The sequence below is a fragment of the Benincasa hispida genome, chromosome 3, assembly GCF_027475165.1.
Source record: "Benincasa hispida cultivar pf3 chromosome 3, pf3_genome.v1.1, whole genome shotgun sequence".
In the NCBI taxonomy this organism is placed as follows: Eukaryota; Viridiplantae; Streptophyta; class Magnoliopsida; order Cucurbitales; family Cucurbitaceae; genus Benincasa; species Benincasa hispida.
This window is the reverse complement of record NC_143480.1, coordinates 59,578,492-59,589,237: the sequence shown is the minus strand read 5'-3', so window position 1 is coordinate 59,589,237 and position 10,746 is coordinate 59,578,492. Positions and strand designations below refer to the sequence as shown.

The window sequence follows — 10,746 nt, the reverse complement described above, 5'->3', positions numbered from 1 at the left end:
ATAGCTCTACATCTGCTCTGCCACTTAAGGATAAAGACATTGTAAACTGTCAATTTAGGTGGTTACTGTAAATATTGTACACACGTTACTATTGTTCATAAAGGGACAAGGGTTATTGGGCTTGGGACTTATGAATCTAGTGTTGTAATGACTCTAAATATGTTATGCTTCTGAATTAATAAATTTTTGGCCTAAAGATATTCCACTGATATGAGTTATATTTTGGTATCAGAGTTATTCCGCAAGAGTTATTAGGCAGTAAGTGTCATCAAAAGGCTTGATAACTACTGCAGTCACGCCCTTTCCTAGGCATAAGAAGTTTGTCTGGGGTGCGGTGTGACAGCTTGGTATCAGAGCAAAGGTATACGTAAACTTAGGAAAGGTTTGAGCTAGATTAGTATTAAAACATAAGATTTTTGGTGAAAGAGAGAGTTCATGCATTAGATTAAGTCCCAAAAATAAATCCCTAACATGTGTACTTAATAATTAGGCAAAGATGCTAAGGAGAAGTAGCAGGCGGAGCAAGCAGACTGAGGAGAGGGATGTTGACCCTACCAGCGGAGGTCCTGAAGCTAGATGTGACCTAGATCCGAAGGGGAAAAGAGTTAGAGACTCAGTAGAGCAGGAAGCGACTTTTACAAACGAGTCGAGTACACCACGGGTAGATGTAGATCCCCAGATGGAGGATCGAGTGTTTGATAGAATCACTCAGAGATTGGCGGCGAGTGTAGGATCGATTTAGACTGATCCAGAAAAGAAATTTGACATCGAGTGGCTGAAAGCTTTAGGAGCCACGACGTTCGATGGAGCCACAGATCCAGTAGATGCTGAGTTCCGGTTGGACTTGATTGAGAAGTGTGTTAAGGTTATGAGGTGCCCTAAGGATCGTAACATCGAGTTAGCAGCTTTCTTGCTACAGAAAGGGGCTGAGAAGTGGTGGAAAGTGATAGAGGCCAGAAGGAATAGTTCGAAAACTATGACCTGGCCTGAGTTTAGGCAAGTATTTGAGGATAAATACTACCCTAGTCCTTTTAAGGAAGCGAAGAGGGAGGAGTTTCTTAGGCTAACTCAGGGAGTGATGACGGTTGCTGAGTATGAACAAAGATTTACTAAGTTATCTCAGTATGCCTTTCCAATCATCGTGGAAGAGAAGAAGAGGTGTAGGAGATTTGAGAATGGACTGAGAAGAAAGATACGTACACCCGTTACCTCTACATTGGGTGAATTTCACTCAGTTAGTTCAGACCGCTATCCGAGTAGAGCAGAGTGTAGCGAGGAAGATATACTTCAGCCAGGTGAAGGACAGTTTGAGATGCCTAGAGAAATGAGATGTAAAATATTTAGACCCCCGTTCTCTGGACAGTAGGGTATGAGGAATTTTGGAGGCACAAGCCAATAAAGTTCAGGTCAAAAGAGGTCAAGATCTGCAGTTGGATCGAGTGGTAGATCAGTATCAGGTCGTGCTAGCGAGTTAGTAGCTAGTACAGGGAGGAAACCACTTTGTGTAAACTGTGGTAGGGCCCATACAGGAGTATGTTATGGCAATAGGAATGTGTGCTTCCAATGCGGGCAAGAGGGGCATTTCAAGAGGGATTGTCCTCAGCTAGGTCATGGAACATAGAGTGAGCAAAGAGGAGTTACCCAGACTATAGACCAACCCAGAACGGCCAAAACTAGAGGTAAAGGATCCGATGCAGCTAAGCATAAAGGGGTAGCTGAACGACCACAACAGCAATAGCAATAGTAGTAGTAGCAGGGTAGTGTATACGCTATGACACATCAGGAAGCGGAAGAGGCTTCAGATGTCGTAACTGGTACGATAACTTTATGTAATCAATCCGCTTATGCATTATTTGATCTTGGTGCTACGCACTCATTCATATCTAGCATGTGTGCATTATATATAGATAGAGTGCCTAAGCGTATGAATGAGGTTTTGTTTATCTCTACGCCTGTAGGAGATACTCTAGTTGTACATGTGTATTACAGGAATTGCGAAGTAATTCTTCAAAATCAGAATTTATGGGTTGACTTAATTCCATTAGAATTACTAGAGTTTGATGTTATCTTAGGTATGGACTTCCTAAGTAAACACTATGCCACTATGGACTATTTTAAGAGGGAAATAGTGTTTAGAAAACCGAGTGAAAAAGAAATAACCCTGGTGGGATGTAAAAGAATACTTCCAGATAGTTTAATATCAGCAGTGAAAGCTAGGAAACTATTGAGTAAAGGATGTGAAGCCTGTTTAGCCTATGTAGAAGTTTCACAGGATAAGAAACTGAGACTTGATGATGTACCCGTGGTACAAGAATTCTTAGATGTGTTCCCTTAAGAGTTACCAGGTTTACCACCTGACAGGGAAATAGAGTTTACTATTGAGTTAGTTCTGGGTACAACACATAGCCAGGCACCATAGAGGATGGCACCAATGAAACTGAAGTAGTTAAAAGTTCAGTTACAGGAACCTGTGGATAAGGGGTACATTAGACCTAGTGTGTCGCCTTGAGGAGCGCCAGTCTTATTTGTCAAAAAGAAAAACGGTACTCTTAGATTATGCATAGACTACAGATAGTTGAATAAGGTGACCATTAAGAATAAGTACCCATTGCCTCGTATAGACGATCTCTTTGATCAGTTAAAGGGAGCCACAGTGTTCTCTAAGATAGATTTGAGATCAGGTTATCACCAGTTGAAGGTGAAAGACATAGATGTTCCAAAGACTGCATTCAAAACAAGATATGGAAATTATGAGTTCCTAGTAATGCCCTTTGGATTGACAAATGCTCTTGCGGTATTTATGGACTTGATGAATAGGATATTTCATCATTATCTGGATCAGTATGTGATAGTTTTCATAGACGATATACTAGTGTATTCTAGAAGTGCAGAGAAGCACAAAGAACATTTAAGGATGGTGTTGCAGATGCTAAGGGAAAAGAAGTTATATGCCAAATTTAGTAAGTGTGATTTTTGGTTAAACCAAGTCGTATTTCTTGGGCATAGTTTCAGCTGATGGAGTTAGCGTTGATTCCCAAAAGATAGAAGCAATAGTCAACTAGGAACGACCTCGGAATGTAACTGAAATACGCAGTTTTCTGGGTTTAGTAGGTTATTATAGGAGATTCGTGGAGGGCTTTTCTAAGATAGCTCTACCGTTGACAAACCTAACCAGAAAAGATGCGAAATTTGAGTGGTCGCCAAAATGCAAGCACGGTTTTCAAGTGTTGAAATAGAGGTTAGTATCAGCACCAATATTAACTCTACTTACACCAAGTAAAGAGTTTATTGTGATGCATCCCGACAAGATTTGGGATGTGTGCTGATGCAAGAGGGAAAGGTAGTAGCTTATGCTTCTCGACAATTAAAGAAGCACGAATGTAACTACCCTACACACAATTTAGAGTTAGTAGCAGTTGTGTTAGCTCTAAAGTTGTGGAGACATTACTTGTTTGGTGAGCGATGTCACATATTCACGGATCATAAGAGTCTGAAGTATATCTTTGATCAGAAGGAACTGAACTTGAGGCAGAGAAGATGGATCGAGTTGATCAAAGATTATGACTATACCATTGACTATCACCCAGGTAAAGAAAATGTGGTAGTTGATGCTTTAAGTCGAAAGACCAGATCAACTAGAGCTAGTATCAATTCAGTGAAGGGTACACTGATTCATGAGTTGTATAATGCTAGGGCAGCATTATCAATTGGTCAAATAAGAGGATTACTAGCTTCATTTCAAGTGACATGAACAATTAAAGGATTCGATCTTCAAAAGTTAGCTGAAGAAGTAGTTAAAGGATTGAGGACGGACTATCAATTAAGAGCCGACAAAGTGTTATTAAAAGAAGGAAGGGTATGCGTACCTAAGGACTTAGCACTTAAACAAACCATTCTAGAGAAGGCACATAGTTCGGCCTATGCTATGCATCCGGGCAATACGAAGATGTACAGGACATTAAAGAGATCGTACTGGTGGCCTGATATGAAAAGAGAAATAGCAGAGTATGTTGACAGGTGTCTAGTATGTCAACAAGTTAAACCAGGCAGACGAAGGCCAGCAGGATTACTTAATCCACTCCCAGTACCAGAGTGGAAGTGAGAGCATATTACAATGGATTTCCTATTTGGATTACCTAAAACACCAGTGAGCTATGATGGTATATGGGTAATTGTGGATAGATTGATAAAAACAGCTAAGTTTTTACCTGTTAAAGTTACTTATACCCTAGACCAATTGGCTAAGCTGTATGTTGATCAAGTTATAAGTCAGTTTGGAGCTCCAGTTTCAATTGTATCAGATCGGGACTCCAGATTTACATCGAAGTTTTGGCCTAGTTTGCAAAAAGCTATGGGAACCAAGTTATATTTTAGTACTGCTTTTCATCAATAGACGGATGGTCAGTCGGAGTGAACAATCCAGACATTAGAGGACATGCTGAAAGCGTGTATATTGCAATTAAAAGGCAGTTGGGATATGCATCTGTTGTTAATCGAATTCGCGTATAACAACAGTTACCATTCGAGTATTGGGATGGCACCGTATGAGGCACTATACGGAAGACCATGTAGGACTCCGATATGCTGGAATGAAGTTGGTGGAAGGAAATTACTAGGTCCAGAACTTGTGCAACAGACATCAGATAACGTTAAGATTATAAGAGATAATCTTAAGACGGCTCGAGATAGGCAAAAGATTTATGCCGATAAGCGGAGAAGAGAATTGGAGTTTGAAGTTGGTGATAAAATATTTCTAAAGTTATCTCCGTGGAAAGAAATACTCAGGTTTGGTAGGAAAGGGAAATTAAGCCCCAGATATATTGAACCTTACGAGATATTAGAAAGAGTTGGCCCAATGGCATATCGATTGGAATTACATCCAGAATTATCTCGTATTCATGATGTGTTTCATGTGGCAATGCTTAGAAAGTATGTGCCAGATCCTACCCATGTGTTTCCTGAGCAACCAGTATAGTTGAGGGAAAATTTGTCTTATGAAGAGGAACCAGTGGAGATCCTTGGCAGAAAGGAACAGGTCTTAAGGAATAAGAAAATCCCATTGGTAAAGGTACTATGGCGAAACCATAGCACTGAAGAAGCAATGGGGGAAGCCGAAGAGCAAATCCGAAACAAGTATCCACAGTTGTTTAATTGACGGAATTGTAGCAAAATTTTGAGGATGAAATTTTCATAAGAGGGAGGTAAATGTGAACCCCGAATCCTAATTTCTCTACTTGAGTATGTTCCCTACTGAGATTAGTGTGGTGAGTAGGTTAATGTGGAAACTAGTGTGTAATGGTAGAGAAAATGGTGGAAAATTAGAAGAAAAGAGGAAATTTGGAAGTTTGACTTTTGGGGAAAATTTGGAAAGTTGGCTAAGTATAAAAATTGTGTGTTGATGTGTTGGAAGGGTGTATTGATGCGTTGGAAGGGTTGTTGTTGATGGCATGCGGCTGAAGGAGGAAAGATGGAGGTGACGCGTTGGAAGGTTGTATTGATGCGTTGGAAGGGTTGTTGGTGATGGCATGCGACTGAAGGAGGAAAGATGGAGGTGACGCATTGGAAGGCACAAAGGTAGGCAAGGCATGCATTGGAATGCAGCCCATGCATCGAGCGGCCAACCAAGCGCCCTTGCCCAAAGCGTCGAGCGGCCAGTCGAGCGCCCCTGCCATGCGTCGAGTGGCCATGCCTGTGCAGCGAGCACCCTGACCGAGTGGCCATGCCTATTCAGTGAGTGCCCTATCGAACGACCATGCCCATGCGTTAAAGCACCTTGCCGAGCATTAATACACCGAGCATGTCCATGCAACCGAACAAACGAGCAATGGCCAGCCTATGCAGCATGCCCATGTGTCGAGCGGTCAGCCTATACAGCACGCCCATGCGTCGATCGGCCAACGCCTAAGCCAAACACCATGTGCCCATGCCACCTAGTGAGTCATGCATCGAGGATGAGCGGCCACCCTATGCATTGGTGATGGCTAGCTCTTGCGATGGCTAAGTTGGATTGCGATGGTAGTGATTGGCTTGCTATGCGTTGATTATAGGCTAGCATTGAGTATGGACTATGCGTTGAACATTCAAGAGTTGGACGCATATAAAGGTTGAGATCACCTAAAAAACATCATCAAACCATGTGTCTTTTTGGGAGGAAGCCTTACGCCTTAAGAATTTGAGGTGGTTGCATCAGATTGGAAGCTCATGCGTTGGCTACATAGGAGAAGGACACTTAGATTGCGTTGATCAAAGAATTGCGTTGTTGGTGTGAGGAGGAAACACTTGGACATGCAGCTAAGTAGGTGGTGTCGACTTTGGAGAAGGTTTGGACGACTATACATAGGGCTAGAAGACTTCATTTTGAGATCACAATTCAAAATACAGTAAAAAGAGTGGGAGAGTTGAGAGCAAAATCCATGCGTTGATCATAGAATTTCAAAGAGGATGCATTGGACAGTGAAGTCTACAAAGCAACATCAAATTGGGACGAGGAATTCTCCCAATTTACTCGTGCATTTAGAGTGATTCTAAAGTCACCTGAAAGCTCTGGAAATCTAGTTTTCAGGATAGGGCTGTTGGAGGAAAATCTAGAAGGAATCAGGCTGGAAACTGAGAAGAAGATAGAAGGCTCAGGCTGTCGGATAATCTTGGGCTAGTCTTGAAGATTTTGAGATTCCGGTCAAACCACGAGGAGTTCTAAGCTCATATTTTACGGTAAGCTTTCTGAAACATTTTAGAATAGTTTTCAGAAGGAAGTATTTCAAAATAAGGTCTAGAAGTATGAGTAATCTGAGCTGAAATTTTAATCTTGATTCTAGGGGTGAAAAACAGAGCCCGAGGTAGGAAAGGAACTACTAGAGTGAAAAGTTCCTAAGCGATCGAGGTGAGTGACTAAAAATTTTGACTAAAACATTTGGTAGTAAGTGTCATCAAAAGGGTTGATAACTACTGCAGTCGCAGCTTTTCCTAGACATAAGAAGTTGGTCTGGGGCGTGGTGTGACAATTTGCTTCAATCTTAATGGAGTTTTGATAAATTCTGCTGAGAAATTAATTTGTTGAAATTCTTGTTTGCAAAATCATTCTAGCCTATGCATCATTGACTGAAATTAATTTGTGTTTAGTTGCACATATTAAGATCGCATGTTTAGGGTCTAGACTTTTTCTGGCCAAACTCATGTATAGCCTAGTATAATCTTTCCAAATAAATAATGCTACAAGATATGGCTTTCCGACTTGTTGTATGTCTGAACAATTGAACCCTTTCTTAATGCTTTTCAATTTTAACTTGGATGTCGCTAAGACGGAAGAGTTGCAAATTGAATTAGGGCTGATTTGGTTTAATATCGAATTTGGCTAATTGGGCTATTAGATTTTCTAATAGGTTGAAAGATTGACAGATTCAATGTAAATAATTGGTGCCTGGTGAAAGAAATTACATAGGAACTCTCTCTTGCTCTAGAAATTAGATAGACTCCTATCCAAGATTACATTTACATTTTTATTTAGTTTCGCACATATTATCTCTTCCACACCTAAATCCCCATTTATCGCTCTAATTTAAAAATTAACTCAACGAAACCAATCGTGCTTCTTTGTGGATCGACTCGAACTTGCCACTATTGTTACGTTTTAGCAGTACTAGGAATAGTTTGGTGATATTATAAATTTTCTTTTGAGCATACTCGAGGCTTAATTACGATGTAGGCTTTCAGGCTCTGTCAGTGCATCTTTCTGGACTGGGATGAATAGCATCACGATGTTGCATCCCAGTGTTGCAATGCTTCTAGAAAATGATGAACAGCGTTGCAACGCTTGATAAACAGTGTCTCGACGCTATCGGGCAAAAACTTGAATTTTGAGATCTACAGCTCGACCTTGCTTGCTGTTCTCTTTAATTACGGCCTGATTTGGACTCTATTGACTCTAATAAAATTACAGACTTTAGAGCATACATTTAAGCTCATCAAACAAGAGCCGATTAGAAATTAAACTTTATAGTTAAAGAGAACTCTAATGCCAAAATTGAATTTTCACCATTTGAATCAACCAAACATGCAATTATAGAATTTCACCCACAAAACTCAAATTAACGTTAATTGAGTGCTTAAATCATACATTGATACCAATTGATAGAGTAAACTAATATGCAACAAAAGAAATCAAAATCAATAAGCACTCTAATTACATTTAATTTGAGTTTTAAAAGCATGCAAAATAGTTTTGCGCTAAAGTAGGTTTCAAGAATATAATTACCTTTGATGCTTACTTCTCTCCATGAAATTCAACTCTAAAACTTCAATGGACCACCACAATGAGCTTCTCTACTATACTCTAACTTGGATTTAAGAAGTAGAACTTAGAATTAGAGCTAATTTTTTGAAGGGTTGGAGAGGGTTTGATAGATGGATAGAGGGTTGGAGGTTTTCCAACAATATGAATTCATCAAAGCTGAAATTCAGTTTATTTATCGACTCTATTCATGCAAACACTTACTTAGCTGCTTATTGACACTTTAATCAGCACGTGCAAGTGGGAAATGTGGTTGATTTGGGTGAAACCACTCCAAATGAACGAAAAACTTGGAAAATTCCACTCCAAGCCATTCCAAATGAAGCACTTTGAGTGGAATTTTCCTTTTTCGAATTTTTCAATTTTTTTTAATTTTCATTTAATTTTCAGTAAAATTATATATATATATATATCGTAATTTCAAATCTAAATTTGAATTTTAATAAATGAATTAATGTTTTATTTATCTAAATAATTAATTAAACTAATTTAATTAACTAATTAAATTATAATTTAATATCGAATATTAAATTAATCAATCATCTACTTAGACATGAATCTTGTTCATGTAATTTTAATATTTAAATCAATAGATAAATGTTTTAAACTATCCAATTTTGTTCAAATTTCACGAAATTGAACGTTTTAATTGCATCAAATACAATTAATTAAAACCCTAATTGAATTTGAACACTTCAAATTCAAAAACCTAATTTCGAATTTGAATATTTCAAATCTGCTCAACTCATTTATCTAAGATATAATTTTACGAGTTAGTAGAGGGACCTTATAGACCTACAAATCATGAGCTCCAACGATCTGAGATTAATTAGTTGAATTCTTTTAGACCAAATTAGTCAATATTTGTTAACTATCGAAACACACCACTATAGCTTGATAGTTGCACTCTCCTCACTATAGATACATTTCTTTCAATTTTAATCATAATCTGTAAGTCAATCCTTCATAGGTTGTTCATATTTTTAGCTATATCAAAATTATAATTTTAGCCCTATAAATACATCTTGCTCCTTAAGCTCCCATTGATCCTCTATTCAACAATATGATTTATAGTCCAACTTATAAACCATGTCCCTCTCGATCATGAGAGAGCGGGGCCCCACTGTTCAATACCAGGAATCAATGCTTAAGAGAACAACCTATCTGTTAACCCTATGTCGGGTAGGAATGAATTCCATCTTGAAGAACTATGTCCCCAACTATCTATCTGATCATATTCCCAAAATGGAAGACTTATTGAGCAGTGCTGATGGACTACTCTCACCTATGCAGATCAAAGGATAATTCCGAATAAACAGGAGTTCATAGTTAGCTCAAGATTAAGATCGAGTCACCTAAGGTCATTGAATTTGAAATAGCCAAAATGGTCTATAAGTATATGGATTCCGCCACTCATATGTCTTCACATGATGATTTTAGGATCACATCATTTGTATCAATATACAAAATAGGCCGCATCCAATAGTGTCACTAGGATGAGGTACTCAATCTCATCCATATACTTATAGACCATTTTGGCTATATACTGAAACTGAACCTCTTTTATGTCGCCATATAAAGTAAAATATTCATATTTTAGCCATGAATTTGTTTATTAGATTTTTATAATAGAAGCAAAAATCAATAACAATTTATTGAAAAAATATTCAATAATACTTTTATTGATAAATAGAATATGTTAACAATATTTACGAACTGGGAGTTTATGACTTTCCCAACAATTGATGTCAAAATTTATCCACCCATTCAATTTTTCATTAGTTATTAAAATAATATTACTTCTAAAAACATGGATATTAAGAGAGATTAGTATAATAACCTCTAATCCTAATGGTTGAAGGCGTTTCTTAAAATATATAATACAATAACCCTTCACATCATTTATTGCATGTTAGATAATCGAAATCACATGTACTATTTTCAAGATCACTCTAAAACTGCTTTTAATTCTTCAAAATTAATTTTGATTTGGTTAGGGAAACTTATATTTTCTTATTTACTTGTTGAGTTCTCATGGTTATTGAATACATTTTAACTTCTTATTCATTGCTAGGCTATAGATTGACATATATGATATGTGATATGTAATCGCGTGTTAATCGTCGAGTAGGAAAAATTTAAGTGTGTTGATGATAGTCTAGATTTCAATTGTCTGATTTAGGTTTTGACTTTAGTTTTTTTATGTATTGAAAAAATTTAATATAATCTTGATAGTGGTATATCTAAATTACATTAGCTATGTCAACTAATATGTCAAATGTAAAGTATATCCATTAATTCGTTTTATTTTCGAAATTTTGAAATGATTTCGATGGAAATTAAGTTACATATTGATTGATTGATAAACTAGATTTAGAGATGAAGAAAAGCATATCAATAATGTTTTTTTTTTGTTCTATATCAATTTGTTAATATACCAAATATGAAGTATTTCTTTT

At 37.6% G+C, this 10,746-nt stretch overlaps 1 protein-coding gene across 1 annotated transcript; it reads left to right on the top strand.

Moving 5' to 3' along the window:
• The first annotated feature begins 4,534 nt into the window (after window positions 1-4,534).
• LOC120073627 (uncharacterized) lies at window positions 4,535-5,155 on the top strand. The gene is made up of 2 exons (XM_090311996.1): window positions 4,535-4,892; window positions 5,001-5,155. Exons 1-2 carry the CDS (start codon window positions 4,535-4,537, stop codon window positions 5,153-5,155), a joined length of 513 nt encoding a protein of 170 aa, XP_090168122.1.
• Window positions 5,156-10,746: the final 5,591 nt, after the last annotated feature.

Coding starts and splice junctions, on each gene's coding strand:
- LOC120073627 (XM_090311996.1), top strand. CDS start 4,535: ATGGCACCGTATGAGGCACTATACGGAAGACCATGTAGGACTCCGATA. Junction 4,893..5,000: donor ATTACATCCAGAATTATCTC/GTATTCATGATG, acceptor TGTCTTATGAAG/AGGAACCAGTGGAGATCCTT.